General features: G+C 30.8%; 1 protein-coding gene across 1 annotated transcript; it reads left to right on the plus strand.

Annotated features, from left to right (window-relative positions):
• The first annotated feature begins 11,776 nt into the window (after positions 1 to 11,776).
• LOC134690622 (protein odd-skipped-related 2-like) lies at positions 11,777 to 22,067 on the plus strand. Its single transcript, XM_063550597.1, has 7 exons — positions 11,777 to 11,988; positions 17,146 to 17,461; positions 18,641 to 18,800; positions 19,240 to 19,317; positions 20,144 to 20,299; positions 20,797 to 20,893; positions 21,689 to 22,067. Exons 2-7 carry the CDS (start codon positions 17,161 to 17,163, stop codon positions 21,692 to 21,694), a joined length of 798 nt encoding a protein of 265 aa, XP_063406667.1. The 5' UTR covers positions 11,777 to 11,988; positions 17,146 to 17,160; the 3' UTR covers positions 21,695 to 22,067.
• Positions 22,068 to 23,072: the final 1,005 nt, after the last annotated feature.

The following is a 23,072-nucleotide window of genomic DNA, read 5'->3' on the forward strand; positions in this document are numbered from 1 at the left end:
CAGAATTACAAAGTAAGCATTTTCTATTTTCTCTTGCAACGTTTTGCCATCTACCAGTCTCAATAGGAAATCTATGACTTCCTGTTCTCAATCTACATAATGTAATAATATTTCTATCATCTAAATGTTTAAAATAATAAGGACAAGAGGGTAGAGATATACAACCTATGCACATGATATGTTTACAAAAAATGTATTACAAAAATAAGCATGAGCAGCCACAACAAAGCTATAGAAAATGGAAGATTTTATGGTATAACAAGAAATAATAGAATATGTACTTTTTGTAAAAATGATATTTTTTTTCATTTCATCCTCAAATGTCCACGTTTTCAAGGTTTTAGAACAATTTATATTAAGCCATTTTATTGGGGGAAAAACGTCGATGTACAAATTTAATAAACTGATGAGTACTAATAATGTAAAAGAATTGTGTAATTTAGGTAAATTTATATTTAAATCTTTTAAGCTTAAATCTGAAATGTTAAAATAATGTTTGTTTATTACTACAACACCTTCTGCTGTCACATAGTTTGTGTGTATGTATGTATTATATGTATTATTGATGTTGATATGATTGTATACCTATAGTTTATATAGACTTTGGTAATAAAGATATAGTTGATATGAATATAAAAAAATAATGTTTCAATTTATTAGATAATGATAATAATAAATCATGCTGAGCCTCATGGGATTACAAAGATGGAAAGAGGCTTGGCCATAATAGGTTGTTTTTAAAATAAAATGCCAATGAGAACAAGCTGATAGAACTATACCAGTTATGCAACAAAAATAAAACATTTATTAAATGATTCAATTTATCCGATAACGAGAAAAATACCAATGCTCATGGGGTAGGTGGGGTGATGTTTTCCACATTAAAACATCACCATAAACAAAAGCATCAGACTGAGCAGTATTGGTATAATCACAAGCAATAACAAAAACATCATCATAATCAATAGCAACAGACTGAGCAGTTTTGGCATCATCACAAGCAACAACAAAAACATCGCCATTACCAATAGCAACAGACTGAGCAGTTTTGGCATCATCACAAGCAACAACAAAAACATCGCCATTACCAATAGCAACAGACTGAGCAGTTTTGGCATCATCACAAGGAGCAACAAAAACATCGCCATTACCAATAGCAACAGACTGAGCAGTTTTGGCATCATCACAAGCAACAACAAAAACATCATCATTACCAATAGCAACAGACTGAGCAGTTTTGGCATCATCACAAGCAACAACAAAAACATCATCATTACCAATAGCAACAGACTGAGCAGTTTTGGCATCATCACAAGCAACAACAAAAACATCGCCATTACCAATAGCAACAGACTGAGCAGTTTTGGCATCATCACAAGGAGCAACAAAAACATCGCCATTACCAATAGCAACAGACTGAGCAGTTTTGGCATCATCACAAGCAACAACAAAAACATCATCATTACCAATAGCAACAGACTGAGCAGTTTTGGCATCATCACAAGCAACAACAAAAACATCATCATTACCAATAGCAACAGACTCAGCAGATTTTGAATCATGACAAGCAGCAACAAATACATCATCATAATCAATAGCGGCTATAAAATATCGCATCTTTATTTGGCTGCCTTATTATTGTTTTCTGTAGAAAAAAAAAACACATTTCTCAAGGTCACCCATCATAGACCAAAGTACGGTCTTTAACACGAAGCATTGGCTAAAACCGAACAGCAAACTATGAAGACCCCCAAAAACGGTATCAATGTTACTTCTAGTATATATATATTACAACGAAAATTGAGTAAATTGTTGTTAAACCGAAAGAAAAAAAAATAACTCAACCCTGCTAATATAGCTATTTCTAAATTTAAGAAAGAATTTAAAAACGATAGTCTAACTATGTAAAATTGAAACGTTTTATTTGTACGGCCCAAGGAAATTAAATATTATCTTAACGCAATTGCGATGTTCCGCTTCATCCTTAAACAATGACCTATTTAGAGCTAATATTATAAATTATCCTTCTTGTCATTGTGGGTCCGATATTGAGGATGTCTACCATTACTTCTTCGTTTGCCCAAAATACACATTATGTAGGAAAAACTTATTTCATAACCTTAACTGGCTCTCTGAAAACTTTGTTTTAGATACAAAACTATTAATTTGCGGACACTTGGAACTTTCGAACGAACAAAATATTCAAATTTTCAAACATGTTCAAAATTACATAAAAAGGTCAAACAGATTTCTTATGCCTTGATAGAGCGTTATTATTGCTGACACAGGACGTCATCGTTGTCATCAATCCACAAGTCATCGTCACAGAAGTATACGATTTTTCAAACTTTCTTTTTCCTTTTTTACTTTGTCTCCTTTTTGTTCACCTATGAAAGCTAGTATTATATTGTATAAACTGTTTGTTTTATATGCATGTCCATTAAAGTATTCTATTATTGTAACTTTATATTGTATTATGGAGAAGACTTCATAAGTATGATTTACTTGTGTCTAATCCATTTTGCTTTAATTCAGCAAATAAAATATGTTTAAACTATAGCTATAACCGAATATAAATATACTTCCAAAGTAAGCTCTCGTTTGAGAACTGTGTGAAGTTGGTTAGATTCAAGCAAGCTACCCTTTGGTTATAAATGTATAGAATGCAGATGTTTTATTAACAAATTTAATACCCAAATATCAAATTGATACCCAAGCATCTTAAAAATACTTCACTATATTGAAATGAAAACTCAATAACTTTCTATCATAGAATCTTTATCATATTCTGAGATTTGTAAAAAAAAAAATGTTTCCTTATTAATAATTAATTTTAAAGCAGAAAAATCATTTTGTCTATATATTTGACTTTGATGTTTCACAATTGTATGACATTGTTTTTGATCTTTCAATTGAATCATGCCTATACCATTTCGATTTTCTTGTTAAAGTATATGCTGTTCTGATGCACAGATATAATGTATATACAACTCGTCTAAACATCAACCCATCAATGTTAGATCTGTAAATTTGCTTTTGCAAATGTTTGGTTTTCCCTCGCCGGGATTCGAACCCATGCTACTGTGATATCGTGACACAAATCGCCTGCACTGCAGCCGTCCCGCTAGACCACACGACCACCTGGGCTTCGCAAAAGTAAAGCTTTCGGTGGGCATGTGTTACCTTTCCACGTCAGTTTTAATCTAGCGGCATACTACAGTACATGATATATAAGGCATGTAGATGTTATTGTTACAGATCAGCTAAATTATCTATAGTAAAGGATCCTACAAATTCATGTAAGATACAGTCACAGAAAATAATTATATGTTTCTTTTTTTTTTTATCTACTAGTGAATCACAACCGAAATGAATGATAGACGGACATATATAAAAAAAAACTTAATGAAAAATTGAAATCAAGATATTTGTGCTATAACGCAAAGGTTTGCGTTATTTCGCAAAGGTTCGTGTTTAATATAATATTGTAACGCGAAATGTTTGCATTTTTACGCAAAGGTTTGAGTTTAACGCAAAGATAGGAAGAAAATTTTAAAAGAAATGTGTGGCGCTTATAATACGCTTCCTTATTTTTTATTTTACACAAACAGTTGATAAAACAAAATCATAAAACATACAAGAGCCACTCTAAAAAGAGTTATGAGAGACTATCTAAAAAGTATATACAGAATTTACATTAAAATTAGCTATATAAAATACATTTTCTCTTCACATTTATTGTTTTTTTTTTTTATTTCGAAGCAAAAATTAAATGGACTCCAATTGTTTCGCATAAATTTGCTACAGGTATAGGAACAGGTGTGTGATTTACCCGACCGTGCAAGGGCTGTATAGCCAATTAAGGGCGTTAAAAACTTACAAGGTAAGGTCTGTGTATTCCTTGTCTATTACCTGTGTCTTGACACCCAGTTGTCACTTTAATTGGAGGGGAGGGGGTTCAAAGAGCAATAAAAAAATATATTATCACACCTTTTATGGTAAAAACAAAAGAATGAAAAACGAAAATTTGTTGTATATTACAAATTGTCAAATACCTTTTCACATTTTGTTTTATAAAATGCTTCTGTTTGATGAAAATGTTATCATTCCAATTTCAACAATCCATTGAACACCGTTATTCAAGCAGAGTTTGAGGTAAACATTTTCTTATTTTTTTCATTGTCGGTAATAGTTTCGTTTTTTGAATGAGAAATATGACGGGGATTTGTACGAATGTATTTGTGAGTACATGCGTTCTATAAGCCAACTTTTCTGATGATTATAGTTAGAAATAGGTTTTAAATATGTTTTATTTAAATTTATCATCAGTTTTCCTCATTTTATTTATATCAATATTATTTATTTGATCATTTTCTAAAAACCAATTTTTCTAGTAAACTTTCGACTACAAAAAACAAATTTACGGAAGAAATTTTGTTTTGTTGCAAGGAAATAACGTTTTAAGTAAGTTCAAAAGCTTCATTTCTGGTCAGCGAGGCTTTATTACAAAGGGATGCGGTTAACCAAACGATAAGTGTATATCTATTTTATAGTTGAATGAAATGTACCTCATGTATATATTATGTAAATCAGCTAACCAGTGGGCGGTTTCATAGTTGGGTTTTCGTAATATTGTTTTGGAAATACGTGTCCATCTTCTAAAACCACTCTTTTCTTTGAGAAAAATAAAAGTCAGGACCAGGCCTTAGGGAGCTACCATTTGATTTTAATTGGGGGGCTAGGATGAAATTTAAAAAAAAAAGGCAGGATGAGACACTTGCAAACAAAAGTCAGGATGACAATTTATGTAAAAAAAGTCAAGATAAACTAAAAAAAAAAAGGCATGACCGGATAGAGTATAAAAATAAAAAAGCAGGACAGAGATTACAACTAAAATAAAAATGCAGGACAACATTTTCCATCCTAGCCACCACCCCCTCACCCCTAAAAATCAAATGGTAGCTCTCTTACTGTTATGGTCCGAGAAAGGTGCATTCTCTTCTTACGGGGCTGGAAAACTAAATCCTTTTAAACAAAATTGTTTATTGTTAATATTAGTTTTTGAATTTGCTGGTATACCTAAAGTAAGCAATGTATTTTGGTTTTAAATATTTCAACAAATACCTCGTATTGTGCAACAATTTATATTTCAGGAATTTCAAAAATAACATGTGTCTGCTTATCACACAAAGATAGCGGGGCGTTCATTTTTATTTTCCTGTATTTTTTTTTTATTCCTGTTATTCTTTTATGCTTAATATCAGAACATATAATATTTAAATGTTTTGTAACCATATAACCTGATAGTATGCTAGTATTATCACTTTTATAAATTACTATAAATCTTTGTATACAGTTCTACATAACCCGAATAATTCAGTCGTTATATTCCGCTGATCTACGAAGGCTACCTCGTGTGGGAGAAAATCGGACACGGAAAGGGCTTGAATTTTTCGAGTTAAGTTCTACAAGGCATATTAAAAGATTAATATGGATATTAAACATGAACCAAAATATCACAAGTCGTAGAGGGAATGGAATTGTTATAATTACATTTGTTTCTGTAATCTTCCCCATAAGTTACATAACGGACAGAGAGAGTTCTTATTTTTTTTTTACTCTTTAAATTTGAAATATATATGAAATATTTACGAATAGTATATTTGTTAAACATCAGAATGAAGTACACTTGAAAATGGTATAATTAAACGAGATATATAGAATACATTATTATATGTTTCTAATTCAACCTTTCTTGTTCGAATATTTAGATTTATTACATGAAAGTTTGACAACCCCTTCTTATAGGATGTTTTATTAACAGATCCAAAGACAACAATGCAATATTGATCTCCATATATTTTTTTCATATTTTAAAGTCTCATTTCAATTGATAGAATCTGGGATAAGTCAAAGATAGGATAAACAATGTTAAAAGCTGTTAAAATGATTCAGATAAAATATAAATGTATCATAGATATAGGAAGATGTGGTGTGAGTGCCAATTAGACAACTTTCCATCCAAATAACAATTTATAAAAGTACACCATTATAGTCCAATGTACGGCCTTCAACACGGAGCCTTGGCTCACAGCGAACAACAAGCTATGAAGAGCCCCAATATTACTAGACAGTGTAAAACCGTTCAAACTGGAAATACAACGGTCTAATCTATATAAAAAAATCATGTATTTTTTTTTGGATTATTCATTAACACATTTCTTTTTATAATTCAACTATATTTCACAGAGACAACTTTCCATTGCAAATTAACAATAAATTGTAATAATTAACATAAATTTGCATATTTATTCACTATAAATTCTGCAGTCAATATACATAATGTCCCGTTAAATAGGTAAATGTTCCCAGGGGTTTAATTGCTTTGTCCATGTGCTAATTATCAGTTCTTCTCCACTAAATCTGTGTATTCTGGCTGGTCAAATGTCCAGGGATGACACGCCTTATGTGACATGCAATATGCATAACACGGAGACACAAAGTTTAATCTGAATTAATGATTTGTGAGATATTGACACATAGGTAATTAATGTATTCAAGAAGTAATTTGGTTTGTTGCGACTTGGTCTACAGAAAGTCGAAAATCTAATTAAAAACGATAGCTGAATAAAAATTATATATATCTGAAAAGGACCAATAAAAATTCTGCCTCTATTCCCAGGTAAAATTCTACATGTTATGCTCTGTAGGAATCATAGGCTTACTAAATTTAAACTTTTTTGTTCAAGCTATGATCAAATACTTCTTAGCGTCCTTTTCTTGTTAAGGAGCTATGTAGTGTTCAAATATCGCGAATTAATTCATTTATCAATGAATCTCAGATACCATAAAAACTGTTTTTCTTTAAAAAAAAAAAAAAAAAAAAAGTACCAAAGCTGAACATACGCTCGATTGTTCATGCACAGTATATTTATATGCTTTGACGTTGAACGAAATTTAAATTTAAAGTTTTCGAATTTTCGAAGTATTTCCCCCTTTTTCAGAGGTAAAAATTCTAAAAATTAATAATTCTATAATGGATATATATTATTTAGCAATTGTGACTTAAAACTTATTGTGGTTAATAAAAACCTCAATCTTTACAATGATAATTTATTCTACAGCATTCTTTTTGTATCTAATTGAAACATAATTTTATATTGCGGATAACAGCATTAATTTATTCAACAAACAAAATCCAATTACTATTTGAATGCGTTAACACTTTCTTCAAAAGACTTTAACAACTGTCTTATCTAGCGTATGGGAGACACTTAGTTAACTATTAGTAACCTTTTATTAACTAATCAGTGGAGAATATCACTACAACAACTTTATTATAAAATCCGTAATTTGATTTCGGCGAGATCTATTACATGTAAATGAATAATATACCGTAAAATGTTTGCTAAACGAAAGCGATAATACAAAAATGTAACGCGATAAGCGAACACCTTGTCGCACACCTGATTTTGTATCTATTCGTAAATGTTTATTTGAGTTCAATTTATCTCCCTTTTATTGCATTAATTACTTTACATAATTGGTCATTGATTAGAATAATAAACAAATAATAAGCTATCGGCGACTTTGAAATGTAATTTCTTGTTTGATTTTATAATAGAAAGAAGATTATAATACCATAAAGTTGTGATAATAATATTCTGTGAAAAAGCGTTTCTAAAGTAAGGAAAAAGAAGTGAGAAAGAAATGAAGGAGTTTTGAGAACACAAACACAAAATTAAACACAAAATTGAGACCTTACCTTAAAGAGAGATAAAAAAACCCCTCCCATTCTATGCAAATTTGGCGCAGTTTCTATTGATTGGTTTTGAAATGCATGTTCTTTTCTTTCTCTTTCTATATATGTGATTTAGCGTATTCGTGCAAAGTATACCCAAGGATGTGTACTATCCAAATCGTTGCTGTTACCACAAATTGCCAATAAAAGTTAAAATTGCATTATACAGAAATAGGACAAAAAATGTATCTAGCGCAGGACATAGAAATGCCGGTCGCTTTGTGGTTCTTTTCATCATCGAATGGTCTAAAAAAACAAACAACAATGCCATTTCATTATTTTCTCACTTTCCCGCTCATTTTGTCCTTGAAGTATTCTGTGCTAGCACTAATTTTAAACTATTTAATTTCATTGAAATGAATATCAATAACATTCATCAGTTAATTTACACCTGAGTCTCTGTGGGTGCCATTGTTTACCGTTTATTACAGGAATCTATTTATACCACTACCATTAAACAATTACTACTACGGAAATCTGGACAAATAAACCCCAGTTTCGTTACTCTGTAGTTTATTTCTAAATATGTGACAAATTATGGAGTTGACATGAGAAATATGAAGTATATGTCATCACCCAGATTGTTCATTACATAATCAATTACTTCAGAAAGTAATACATTTCGCTTTCTAGATATCTAATTCTCCAACCGTATACATTATAGGCACCGACTAAAAATCTCCCTGTAGTTTGTTTTTTTTTTAAAAAGGAGGAAGGTGTAATCGTTTATAAAATTAATCTTAATGTTATTATTAAATATATTCACAAGGCAGTGAAACATAGCTAGTTTACAATGAAAGTAAGAACATAGATTTATCCCCTCCACACACCCACGCACACAGAATAGACGAAGAAACATCTATATTTTCGTATATATTCAAAGTACAACATTTCAACGTTCACTGTATTGATTTATCACAAAATTGATAAAAGCTCGACTTTTCACAGAAATATCAATTTTACAAAAATATTCATAAAAGAGTGAAATCGATTTGTCTGAATTTTAACAATCACATCTATTTTTTCCTCATTAATTGAAACTTTTATACATTTGTGAAAATTAGCCAATCATAATTTCTTGTATATGTACTGCCAGTAAGATTAGCATGCTCTCACCAAAAGAATATGATGAACATTTCGTACACGTGACATGCTGTGCATCATGAAGATTTGTGTTTTTTTTTACAATCTTTTTTATAAAATGTAATAGTTGTTCGGGAAATTTAACGATTTGTATTTTTTTACTTACGAAATAATTAAAAAATAATAAATACCTAGACTCATAAGGGACGACGTCAAAGGTTCAATGTAGGACAAAAAACTTAATTCACATAGTTTTTTCACTGACCCCCCCCCCCCCCCCCTTTTTAACTTAATTTGGGAAACATTGATTTATCTATATGTATATATGTAAAATCTTTTTAAGATTAACAAAGCTTGCAGCAATGTTAACCCCCCAAACTATTTGATTGAATTTTTTTTTTATCCTACAATGATCTTTTGATGTCGTCTTTAACTGAACCAAAGTAGATATGTGACAATGTTGTCAAGTTACAATTTAAGATTTGATTTTCAGACATTTAAGTTGGAGATATTGTAACTTAATCTTTATCGGGCAGAGAAGAGATTCAAATTTCACTAAAATATATTTGAGCAGTACCACATTTGAACCCTTTAACGGAGGGGGGGGGGGGTCTTTAACACTATAGATCTTATTTACTTCGTGCTTAATTTGAATGAAATATTTGGCACTAGAATTAATGGCCGGAATTCATAGCGGTGCTAAAAAGTGACGTTAAAACACCAAAAATCAAATCATATCATGTAGCCACCATCTACATTTTTGTCTATCCTATGAAATGTTTATTTTCAAAATAGGCGTCATAATTTGAATCATAATTCTCTACACCAATCAAATCAGTGGATTTTTAAAAAAAAACCTTTGACGTACAAGATTAACGTCAAAATAAAACTTCCATGTTTAAACCAGAGACATATATACACTATACTATATGACATGTCTCTTTTTATTTGAAATCTTATTCAATTTAACAAAGACTGGAAAAATGCTTAACTTTTTTCTAGGAGCAACCTACTCTCGAAATCAGCTGACGGACTGTAAAAGTGAGGCCCCTCATTAGGGTATCCAAGTAATCACATATTTCTTGCCTATGTAATACCATAATCATTAATTATTTCTTTTAACAAGATGATCAAATACAGTCCTAAATTAACATCATGAAATATTTGGTCTAGTTATCAAAATCATCACTTTTAAAAAGGCCAAGTTATCACATATTCAAAACCCATTGAGGAGCCTCGAGCTCGCTATCGAATCAGCTGACAGAAGTGCAGTCGTGACAAAAGAAAAATATATTTCACAGAAGGCTCAAAACGACCATAAACAATCAAATCATGTGTTTTATAACATAAAGAACCAGACTTTTGTTATAATTACAAAAGATTTATTCTATAATTTTACAATAAAAAAATATCTACAGATCATCCAGAACGTGTCATAGTATTATATTTCATCATTTAAATGTTATAAATCCCAGTTCACCCGTACCAGAGAAATAACATCAGAGAGCAGTGATACTGAAAAAGTATCATAATACCGAACTCAAATCGACAAGGCATGTCTAAAAGTCAAAAGAAGGAAGTCAATAAAAGACGTCGAAATCAAAATATGTAGTACGGGGATGATTTTTTTTTATCGAAAAGGGGGGGGGGGGGTCAGCTATCTTGGCCTTGCCTTGACGAAATGAAGGAATGAATTGTGAAAAAAGAATAATAAGCATGCGTTGCAATAGATGAAAATCAATAGTTATATACCCCCTCCACACACACACACACATATGCCCCTGTCTCCCACACCCAGAATATGAAATTGTCGTTCCCTTTTTATGAGAAAACATAAATAATAAGATATAACTGTCATAGTACGACATAAGAAAAAAATCATGATTTTTGTATCATCAACTTAATTATTTTACTTTGATTAAATCTTTGTTTTTAATAGAACTATTTTTTTTAATTCTGTTTATAAATACAATATAGATCTCAGATTTTAAGAATATTTTTTTTTATGAAACTGAAGTTTCTGATTAACATTTTTTATGTACTGAATTTTTTGTTGACAAATATCTTTTTGTATGAAAGCGAAAAATATGATTATCATTTTTTTTATATAAAAAACCGAAGCTTGAGGAGTCAGTTTCGACTTAGATTTATTCTCAGTAAAATGATTTTTAGGGATACAACAAACAACACACATTTTTTTTTATAAACCCATCAGCTGACCTCTATCACATATTACAAATCCAAATTGCATACCAAATTTGAAATAAATTTCAAAAAAATATTATAAAAAAAAGAAGGGAAGTTGAAATTAAAAAGGTATAATATTATGCCACTGCTCTGTAATAATTATTTATTTTCTGCCTCGACGGAGTTGAGCATTCAGACAGACATATGGATCGTGCCTCTATAGATTTAAATATGTTTATTATATATATTGTAAAAGATACTAAAACCTATATGACTTCTAATGTGTTACATCTTCAGTGTCTATAGCAAACACAAAGGCTTAGATATCACCGCAAACCGAAAAACCCAATCCTGTTGACTTTTCTGATGATATAGCCAATATGAGGGAACTGTAACAACATAGGGAGGGACATTTCTTTGTTAAAATGTTTACAGTTCCCTTAGATATTTGACGGAATTATTTTCACCTTTTTCAAAACTATTTATTTAGTAAACAAAAGATTATAGGTAAACAAAAACAATATCGTATTGTCCTCTAATAGTCATCTAATTATAAATCCGTTATCCACCGCTAACTCAATAATCACAAGTTGTGAATTACTTAATTTAGATAAATTACGTGTGATAATTTGTAAACATATTACTAATTGTTCCGGTTTTAAGTTACATCTCAAAATTCTTTTTTTAGTTTGCCGACACATCAGCTGTAAAAACGAAATTTTTGTAAGTGGACACTTACTAGTATAAACATAGCGCCACCTAGCGGAGACTGGTTGCGTTACATGTATATTAATCAAAACTCACTGACACTATATTAATACACAGTCTTTGTCTTTCGAAAATTTATAATAACCAGTCACAGGGAAATACCTGCTTATAATTAATAACAATTTGGCAGAGTCAACACATAATTTACGGTAAGTTTTTTTAAATTTTAAATTGATACACATTTATTAAATATTTTATGTTAATTTATTTCATATTGATATTTCTAATAAAATAAACAATATTTATTCGATATCAAATTAACTTAAAAAGTAACCTTTGACAAGAATCCGAAATTTAACATAAAATGAAGTGTTGCAATATATATATATTTACTATATAGTATGTATGTACTTGTACAAAGTCACTTGAAGTATATGATATACATTTTAATTGCGCGAGAGGAGTTAAATTATTTATTAAGTCATCTTCAAGTGTTATGTTGTATGAACATATTTTTTTTAAAACTTTGTCTTTCAAAAATATTCATCCGAAGCGTAAGGATATTTTTTTTTCGTCAAATAATAGAAATCGTCCCTTTAGTTAAAATATTGAAGTCGATTTTTTTGAAATTGTTGTTCATATTTTTTATGAATCAATATATATGAACTCTTAACTGAAGTAAAGTTTTACTTTTCATGTTTAGGGTTGAAATCAGTAAAAATAAACGTACGCACCATGTTAAATTAAATCTAATTTTTTTTTTGAAAATAAAACTAAAAAAAGTTAATTTCCCATCAATAAATTCGGCATCCCGTTTTCAAAATAATAAATTTCAGAACCTTAGAAAAAATTATATTAGTTTTTGAGGCACGTTGTTGCTCCGTTAGGAAGTTGTTCAGTTAAATGCGGATGAACATTTTTATTTTAGGATTTGGCTATTACATGCAGAATGTATAGTTAATATACAATCCATTTCTTCATTCTAGGCTACTGTTAACAAAAGCTGTACATTTTAAGTATACACGAATTTGATTCACTCGCCCTTTTCCTGAACAATCCGTTTTGAAAAGAAACGTTTTCTAAAGAATGGAGTAGTTAATGTCAAGCTTATATAAGATGGCGCTACCAGTTGATTTTTTTTTAAGAAAACATAAACTTGGTATCCTGTCACAAACATAGAGGTATTTTTTTCTCTCAAAATATATTTGCCATTTAGTATAATATCTATTCGGGCCTCGTTAAAAGTTGAAAATATAACTAAAATTTACCTACTTAAAAAATAATGAACCACTAATAATATTAATAAAAAGTTTCATGATAATAAACGTATAGTTAGTGGCCGTTAGTTTTCTCGTTTGAATTGTTTTACATTGTCTTATCGGGGCCTTTTATAGCTGACTATGAAGTATGGGCTTTGCTTATTGTTAAAGGCCGTACGGTTACCTATAGTTGTTAATGTTTGTCATTTTGATCTTTTGTGGATTGTTGTCTCAATGGCAATCATACCATATCTTCTTTTTTATATTATAGATAAAATATAGAATAATAATTTAAAACTTAAAATTTAAAATTTAAATTCAAAATAACAGGAAGAAATATGAACAGTAAATAATGGTGGTTGAATATTTATAAATATACACCATGCACCATTCATGATGTCTTTTGAATAAGTCGCTAGGTTGCTGCGTCATAGAAAAAAATATTTTAAGGAACAACCATTTAACTTCAAAAGGGGTGGGAGATATATATGTTTTTTTGTCTGAGTCGGAATATTTTTATTTAGATTTTCGACGCTATCAATCAAATTATGTTTTACATAATTTAACACTATAAAGTATTTGGATAATTTGGATTCAGAATTTTTTTGTTTGTCATCAGTTTCACCACAATATTTTTTTTTGCCACCTACTTGACAATAATTTGTTTTTATATCAAATGTAGGATACTTATATATTGCAGACCCCCCCTCTTTTTGAAGTTAAATGGGTCTGCATTTCATGATGTTTAAATCAAGTTAGACCGCTTTTCTCTATTCTTGTTATTTTGGTCCAATTATTCTCTTTTCTTTATAATTTAGCGCCTAAATATATACGCTCTCATTTCTTTGAACCCATGTTTGTAGTAATTTTACATGGGGCCTTTTACACATTATTCTCTGTTCTGTAACCCAATTGATACCCAAATTTCTTCGAGCATGTTTTTATTATTATGCAAAATAGCACAATTTTAATAGTAATCTGCATCGCAAAATTACACCCATAGGGGTCAAGCAATACACACAAACAAATATACATTTTAAATTTTATGGACGCTATAAAAATTCAATAATTTAAAACAAAACGAATCTTGACAATACGACCTAAACTATAGTTTGATTGTCTTTACAAAAAGACTGTGCACTCTGAACATTACAAGAGATACCTTCATTGGGTATAGAAAATCTGTCAACATCATCTATAAAATCAAAACGTAGGATTTCGGTAAGGATGGGTCTGCTTTTTTTAATTGGTTTTGCAGCAAATTTATTTTCGAAACATTCTAGCTCGCCAAGTATAAAACCCATCCTTTAGAACTCTATATAAATACAACTTGACATCAATTGAAATATTTAAATTATTATTGTTCATGATTTTTGTCATGCTAGCTACACATTAGCATAAAATGTATGTATTTGAGGTGTTTGAATTTTTTCTTCAGTTTACAGTGAGGTTGTAGGGCAACTTATGACAGTATTTGTTCCATTTCTTTGCCAGATTTGATTTACAAAAATCTTGTTGATATCAGCAGTGATCTTCAATGCATGCAGCGTAATCACCAAGTAGCAAATTATTTAACTAAAATCCGGTGCTAAGCGCTCCTTGAATTTGCAGTGAGATATTTTTTTGCCCCCAGTTAAAGCTTCATGACGACTTAGGTATTTTGAAAATTTTGATCTAGTGTTGTTATTAATTTGTGTGGTTTGTTGTAGAAAAACGAAATTTTATAAAATCAGTAATTTAGTCACAATTTGATATAAAAATTCGTTTACTTAAAAAGAAATAATCAATTGACTAAAAAGCACACGAAAAGTACATGATAATTCAAAAGAAAAATTAAGCAGACGTGGACTATGTTGTCAATCATACAACTATCCCTAAAAGTCCAAAGGATAAAGATGTAAAAAACATTGTTTATATTCTGCTTTATGGCTGCATTGGTCTATTATAAGGCACTAGTGTATATATGACAGCTAGAATATTTGATTTAACATTCATCTTTAAAAAAGGTTATTTATAATTTTACATATTTCAAAAAATATGATGCAATATAGGAGTGTCCGTCACTATGAATTCTGTATTCTTATAAAAAATTAAGGTCACATTTGCATTTTTTTTCTTTCGATTATTCTCAATTTTTTGTCAATTTTTTCTCCTGTCTTTATATTTTTTGTCACTTATTATAAACTTATTATATTAAAATGGACAATTTCAACAATCATGCATCAATATTTATCTGAAAGACAATACAAAGCTTCTCTTCCGTTAGAGATTTTAATCTGAGTTAAAGATGTCCGTTCTACTAAATTCTTGGAAAACTAAACAAAAATCTTGAATATTTTGTACCATGCACTTGTAACTGTGTTATTATTTATTTTGCACGAACGCAATGATACTAATTTAAGGATAAATTGTCCATCAATGTCTTTGAAACTACTGCAACTAAAAATGTCAAAGTTATTTTGCAACTGTAAAACATTTTCCTGTTCGGATTTCAATATTCCTATTTCAAATAAGATTGTAATTTGGTCTTTAGACACCGACTTCAGATTTCTACCTCTTGTTACTTCGTTTTAGCGGGGAACGTTTGGTTTCTTCTCAATTTTAGTTTTGGATTTCTGTTTTTAAGAAATCCTCTAGTGCAAAATTAATGCTTTTAATTGGACCGATAGGGGTAACTTTGTGCAATTAAAAAGTACCGCTTCTCTGCCTTAATTAAAACAACCTTCAAAATCATTTTTTTTAAATTATGCGTCTTTGAATCCCGGAAATAATTGGACAAATATAATGATATACTTATATAGTATATGGACGTAGATACTAACAGCCAGTGATACAGGGAAATGATATACATTGTACTTGGAATTTTCCTTTACAACAACACACATAAAAACTTTATCATTTTAATGTATATGGGTATAGTAGGAATGTTCTGATAATTTTCTTTTAAAATAGGACAGACAGTTTGTTTCAACTTTTTGTTATCAACTTATTTTAGATTTATTAGTTTGACTGTCCCATTGGTATCTTTCCCCCCTCTTTTAAACCTAGCTATTATATTGAAACGGCATTATACTCATCCTAACTTCATTCCACCGGCTAATGACATTTTAATTAATATAAATCTTTAATTTAGAAACTGAAATGGTTTTCCCTTCTTTTTATATGACTATGAATCCAAATGTGTATAATCTTCCGAAGGTCTGAGAAATGTGTATAATAATGGTCACCAGCTCTTGTTTCCATTGGCGTGCGAACCGCAATGAGATGCATCCACTTACCCATTCGGAAAATTTAAATATATACAGCAACTGACTGTTTGACAAACAATTTATGATGACTTTATGAAGACTGCATTGTAAGGCATCCATGTCCTCTATCAATTTTTTGCAAAAAAACCAAAATCTTGTCAACCTACTATGGACAACCGTCTCTTTTATTAATGGTTAAACTATCGCTTATTGTAGCGGTGGTTAAAAGGTATTGATGAATTCGCGTCCGTCCGTCCGTGCGTTTGTTCACATTTTGTGTTTTTAACTCCTCTTACACCTTGTTTATGAATTTAAATGAAACTTTCACAAAACGTTTATAGTATCGAGTGACATTTAGGACTTCCTCCTCTTTTATTGTATCGAACTGATATTTCTAGTTATACGTAGAAAGTCACTAACTTGTAAACAAAAGGAATAGACATCTGCGTTTCCACTTATTTCTTTTGAAACGGCTATCATGGCTATAATTTCAACGAAACTTTCACTATTATTTGGATATTATGCCAATGTGCATTTGCCATCCTATTTTTCGCCAATTCTTATTGGGTTTTACACACCAGATTAGGAATTTAAAAATAGGAGAAACATGGTATATATTTATGCGCTTTGTTCAATACCGGAATTTTAGGTCTCGTCTTAAATGTGTTTGAAATATTTGTCACTGGACGTGTGGTATACAATCAATCAATTATTAATCATTCATGCAACACAAACATTACAACCTGGGATGTATATAAATCGCTTTTATTTTAAATCTCACCGAATAATTTCAAGACTTCGATTTTCAAAATGATAATTTTTTAACTTGAAGTTTCAAAATGATAATTTTATTTTGTAGAATAAGCTGTTCATCATGACAAGTCCTGGTATAGTGTGCCCGTCACCAGTGTACAGTAAACCATCTCCGTCTTGTTGTCCACAGTCCTCGCTACTATATCCACAGATGACCTATCCGGATGCCCTCTCCTGTTATCCTTACAGTCTGATGTACAACAACTTGTTTATGCTCCAGGCGGCGTACTCCACACCAAACAAAACAAGCATCCGAAATTACCTGCCGAATTACCATGACAGCAGTCCCATCCTTGACCTTTCAGCACGAGCAAACAGTTGTTCATCGCCAGAAGTTTCTTCAGATGACAGTTTTGCATCAGGTATGTATTTTTATTACTATAATAAAATTTGTTGACACGCTCTAACTTATTTTATCTAAGAGTATGATTTGTGAATGAGGGGGAAGGATAACACAGTAAGGGGTTATCTGACCATGTACAAAGAATTTTACAAATATTCAACGTTTGAGGATAAGGTGTCTTCGTTGTAAAATCGTTATGCCAGCCAGAAGGGAAGACAAACGATAGAGAACCGAAAGTAAAATAGAGATATGGAAGAACATTTTTAAAGATAAAAATAAAATTCGTTCTAGCAATTACAAAAGAGAAAGAACCAAACTCCCCCAAACAAAAAAGAAATAAAAGAATAAAAGAAATAAAAAAAACATGTAAAATTAAGAATAAGTCTTTCTTCATGTTACATGAATACCAGTATGATTTATTGAAGACTTGAATTATAAAACAAAAACATTATACTAGGAATACACAGACCAAACACCGCTGTCTTGTCTGAATACGTACAATAGTTTTACCTGCCAATGGCTTATTTATAAATCCATTTCTAACCCTATAGTCGTGTGACTGAATAGAAACTTATTGATATTTAACTAAAAACATAATGTACGAAAATTCTCAAATATTTTAATCTACAAAACAAGAACGTACGTGTGGTAGAACGCAGTAAACAGAAGCCTACCGCTCATTAAAGTGTGGTTAAAGCGGTCAAAACACAGCCAATGAGGAGATAAATTACCCTCTATTTAGCCTCGTATATGACTATAATAGATGTAAGATAACAATACTTTCGGAAAAGATAAGCTTAAACATCGGACATGAAAGAATTTTAATTTATTCATAGGAAGCAGGTGAATGAGATGTCAAGTTTCATTCAAAATGGGGTCGAATTTTTGTCTTATCTAGCATATAACATAGCCAATTAACAATCATTTCGTTGAAAAACCACTTTTCTGGAAGTATATCGTTATTAAGATTACATATATTGTAAATAATGACGCAGCAAATGACCGAGATATACTGTTTTCAGTAGCTTTTGTTTTTCTACTTAAAAGCGCGGGAAAGTACGAAATATTTAGCTCATGATCACTTGAAACTGCTACTTGGTTATAGGTTTCGAAGCTTTTTTCACTCATAGAAACAGGAAATTGACCACTTAAAGGTAAAATGAAATGCAGTTTGCTCATATCTTTCTTTTGATTTTAGAGTATAAAAAACCTGAAACCCCAAAGTTTGACTTCCATCACTTAGCCGAAGCTGCAACGACCCATAATGGAAGCAGCGACGAAGAAGCCAGTTCTCCAGAAAAGACCAGGGACGCATATGTTGTCAGTCATGCATGGCGGTACATCTTAGAATCATCTAGGTACGGACATTTTAGTCATGTAACGTTCCTCAGTAGCTTGGATTACATTTTTATTTGTAAACAAGATAATTCTTTTATTTTCAACCTAATTCATAACATATCTATCTATTTATATACATATATAGCTGCTGAAGAACTATCATTTTCAATCGGTGAAATCTTATGATTTTTCTCTTTATGAATATCCTTCTAAATCTAACAAACATCACAGAGAATTTTTCTTCTCATTTTTAATTTAGAGTGACTTCCCTTTATAGTCGCGGAAGTGAAGTGAAATTTTAACCCGTATAGTTAATACACTACTCTTTTTAACCACGAAAGACTTTTGAATGACGTTTCGTTTGACACTTTTTGTATAACTTGACATTTTATGAATGCTTTTGTATTGAGTTGCAACCAATACTTTTATAGAATTTAATGAATATTTATTTTGTTTTAGAATGCGCATGCGGTACCCATTCCATTACAACAAGTACCCACTGAAAATGGACTTAAACAGAGGGAAAAAACCAAGAAGGTAATATTTGTGTATTGAACGTATTCAACCTCAACCTGACTTCTCATAAGATAATCTCAACACTAGAAAAAAAACATATGGTGTATATATTCAGTTGTATTGACAGAGTTTTGAAGTATATTGTTATTAAAGTGTTCGAACCAATTACGCGGCTTGTTTAGAATATGAGATTATCTGATATCAAGGTATCAAATTCAATTATTTTATTGTTACATTTGTCGGCGGAACGTTTTTAAGAGTGTATTCTATACAGAAGAAAGGTTGAGGTCCCAATAATATTTAATGTTAGAAGTGGTGATGTAAGGTTGGGATGTTTGAATAGAATCGGCCGGTCGACCCCACCTCGAGAAGCTTATCTTTCCCCTCCTGTTCTATCATGTATCTTGCCTTCATCTTTATTTAAAAGATTTAAATGATGAAAAATAAGTGCCAAAAAGGAAGTCATGTTTGTTTTTATAATACACACAAGAATAAGATGAAAATTCAATGTAACAAAAAGTCTTAGAAAAAGGAAACGAATAACCACATCAAACGAGTATCACACATTTAACTTGTGTAGTAAAGGGAAATTACCGACATTATAATTTATAGACATACATTTATTATAGAAGCTAAATAAAAGTTCAACGTTGGTATTTTGGCGGGAATACGTAAAAGAAGCCTTACAAGCTTAGCATGATTTTTCACCACCTTTCCTTTCAAAAGAATTGAAAATGAAAGAACCTTTTACAGTTTTTTGATTATTTGTTTCTGGTTGAAATACTTGGTCGCCATTCTGTGCTTTGAAATGTATATAAGATTTCAATGAAGTTGAATTCTATTTCAGGGCCAAGAAAGAATACATCTGTAAATACTGTGGTCGCCATTTTACCAAGTCTTATAATCTACTGATTCACGAGAGAACTCACACAGACGAGAGACCATTCCCATGTGATATCTGTGGAAAAGCGTTCAGAAGACAGGACCATCTCAGAGATCACAAGTATGTTTTATTTATCAGTTTCTCTAAATATTATTTTACTGTTTAACTACACTTCAGTTCTTGAGCGTATAATGACTCTTGCTCGTCATTCGCCTCAACTCGGCCGATTCCGTACCCTCATCTAATAGACGGAGAGTAGCGTATTCTACCGATGATTGCCGAATGTCTAGCTCGTATAACCATTAATCTTTTTCTCATCGATTATCGAAACAACAATTAGCTTTTTACAGTAATTATTATTAACAAATTTTAAAAATCCAACTTTAATGCTTTTAAGGATAGTTTCGAAATTTTGTAATTTCACTCACGTTATTAAATAAAGAATTACAGTTACAAGTTATCAAGAAACTAGGTCTTTCATATAAACTTTTGTCATATTTTTATTCATATCAGCAGAAAATAATGTAAGCAATCAGATCGGCAAAGTTCGTGCAAAAACGAAAGTATTTTAATTTCACTTTTAATGTTAAATTATATCGTTTTATGTTGTTTTTCAGGTACATCCATTCCAAAGACAAACCTTTCAAGTGTGCCGTCTGTGGGAAAGGGTTCTGCCAGGCACGAACATTAGCAGTCCATAAAGCAACTCACATGGTAATAATCATATTATATAGATCAAAAATAGTAGAATATTATAAATTAACTGTTTACAAAATTTAGAATGTTTGAAATACTAAGGCTTTTCTACCTCAGGCATAGAATACCTTAGCTGGATTTGGCAAAACTTTTAGGAATTTTGGTCCTCAATGCTTTTCAACTTCGTACTTTATTTGGCCTTTTTAACTTTTTTGGATTCGAGCGTCACTGATGAGTCTTTTGTAGACGAAACGCGCGTCCGGCTTAAATACAAAATTTAGTCCTGGTATCTATAATGAGTTTTTATACATCCGATATATGCCGTTTTTATAATGATATTAATCGGGTTACAACAATTTTTGAGAATCCATTTAAGCCGAATGACATATGAGGCATAGTCAAAATGTTAAGTCGAAAACTAAGTTACAATACCAACCCCACCAAATCAAAAATCAGGATAGTTCCGTTCAAGAAAACTCACCCAATTGTAACAATACCTAAATACATTGGAAAACTTTTACAAATGAGGTATTTATTTTCTGACTATCTTACCATTAGAGTCACGCAAGATTAAAAACCTTCTGAAGAATACAGAATATACTTAAAAATTGTAATTATTCACTATTTAAAAATAATAATATAGATATATGCACATAATGGTATAGGCTTTGCTCACTGTTGAAGGCTGTCAAATGACCTATATTTGCTTATTTTTGTGTCAGTTTGATCTGTTGTGGAGGGTGGTATAATTGGCAACTTTACCACATCTGATTTGCGTTGAAGTCAAATTTATGTTCTATTTATTTATTTTAGGCGTGATTCGACATTTTGTGATTTCGTCACGTGACTGATTCTGAGGTGCTATTTCTTAATACTGCCACAAAGTGCCATGAAAATGACATTCCGCCAAAGATTTGTGCAATTTTAAAAGAAAAGACATTCTAGTGAACTAAAAAAGGTCCACATTTATTTGTTACGAGTGCTTATAACATTCCTTATTTTGTTGTTGAATTATATATTTTGTTATTTGTTATTGTATGGTTATCAATTTAAAATGTGTGTACATGTGTATGGTTGTGTGTTTGTATGTGTATGCTTATGTGTTTGAAAGAATGCGAGTTATTATATATAGATATGAAATTGTAAATATGTACTTGTATATATAAAAATGAAAATAAAATTATCAACTTTATGATTTGTTTCAGTTTTTAAAGGTTACCTAAATATATGGAAAAAAATTGTCATATGCCAGAAAACACCCCTTTCTAACTCAGGGTAGAATTCAGACCGCGAAACAACCAGGAAGAAATGTCATAAAACATTGTCAAAATCATGTTTGCCTCTCTCCATTCGATGCAATTTTTATTCAGAAAAAACTCTCCTCAAATCCTTGATCTGTCCCATCTACCCGTCTTGTCGTTTTCGTCTTACCTTTTTCTTTTAATCACGTTTTATCATCTTTATTTTTATCATATCATCTGATCGTTTTTTTTTTTTCTCTTATTGTTATCTTTTTTAAAAATCTAAATATAAATGTTTTATTGAAAAAAAATACTAAGGCACAGTTTCAAGATGATGATTTATTGAATAACCCTTCTGTAATATTATTGTTTTGCGAACCTTGAATTTGATTCGAAGATGTGGTATGAGTGCCAATGAGACTTCTCTCCATCTAAGTCACAATTTGTAAAAAGTAAACCATTAAAGTGTTTATATTATTATTTAATAATGTGGGTTGTTTTTGTTTTTGTTTTTGACATAGTGAGGATCTGCTTAGCTGGTTTACTTATATGCAGTAGTATTATACTTTTCTTCTACTTGATCAAAGTTACTTATATATTAAAGTCACAAAATCAGAGATATTTTGACACGATGTTTAGATTTGTCTAGACTGGAGTTATATTCTATGGGTATTGTCTACTGTTGAAGACCATATGTTGACCTGAACGACATTTTGCAGTTATCGTGTTGTAATAGTTCTTATTTAAGGGTCTAGATGGAAGATGGCTTTCATTTCTGTATCTAATTTCTGAGTATATGTTGCTTAGACTTAATTCATCTATGATGTGACATTCGTACTATTATTCGTCTGAGTGTCTTCATCTATGAGTCTCTGTGGTATCTTTCGCTCCTCTTTTCTAAGTAATTTTCATTTATTTTTTATAATTGTTTACCAGTATTCTCTTTCCTGTATACT

Source organism: Mytilus trossulus, chromosome 11 (assembly GCF_036588685.1).
Source record: "Mytilus trossulus isolate FHL-02 chromosome 11, PNRI_Mtr1.1.1.hap1, whole genome shotgun sequence".
NCBI classification, from domain to species: Eukaryota; Metazoa; Mollusca; class Bivalvia; order Mytilida; family Mytilidae; genus Mytilus; species Mytilus trossulus.

Excerpts from the sequence above, each read along its gene's own strand:
- LOC134690622 (XM_063550597.1), top strand. The coding sequence starts at position 17,161 with ATGACAAGTCCTGGTATAGTGTGCCCGTCACCAGTGTACAGTAAACCA. Across the intron at positions 17,462-18,640 it reads AGATGACAGTTTTGCATCAG|AGTATAAAAAACCTGAAACC; the intron begins GTATGTATTTTT and ends TTTTGATTTTAG. Across the intron at positions 20,300-20,796 it reads GACCATCTCAGAGATCACAA|GTACATCCATTCCAAAGACA; the intron begins GTATGTTTTATT and ends GTTGTTTTTCAG.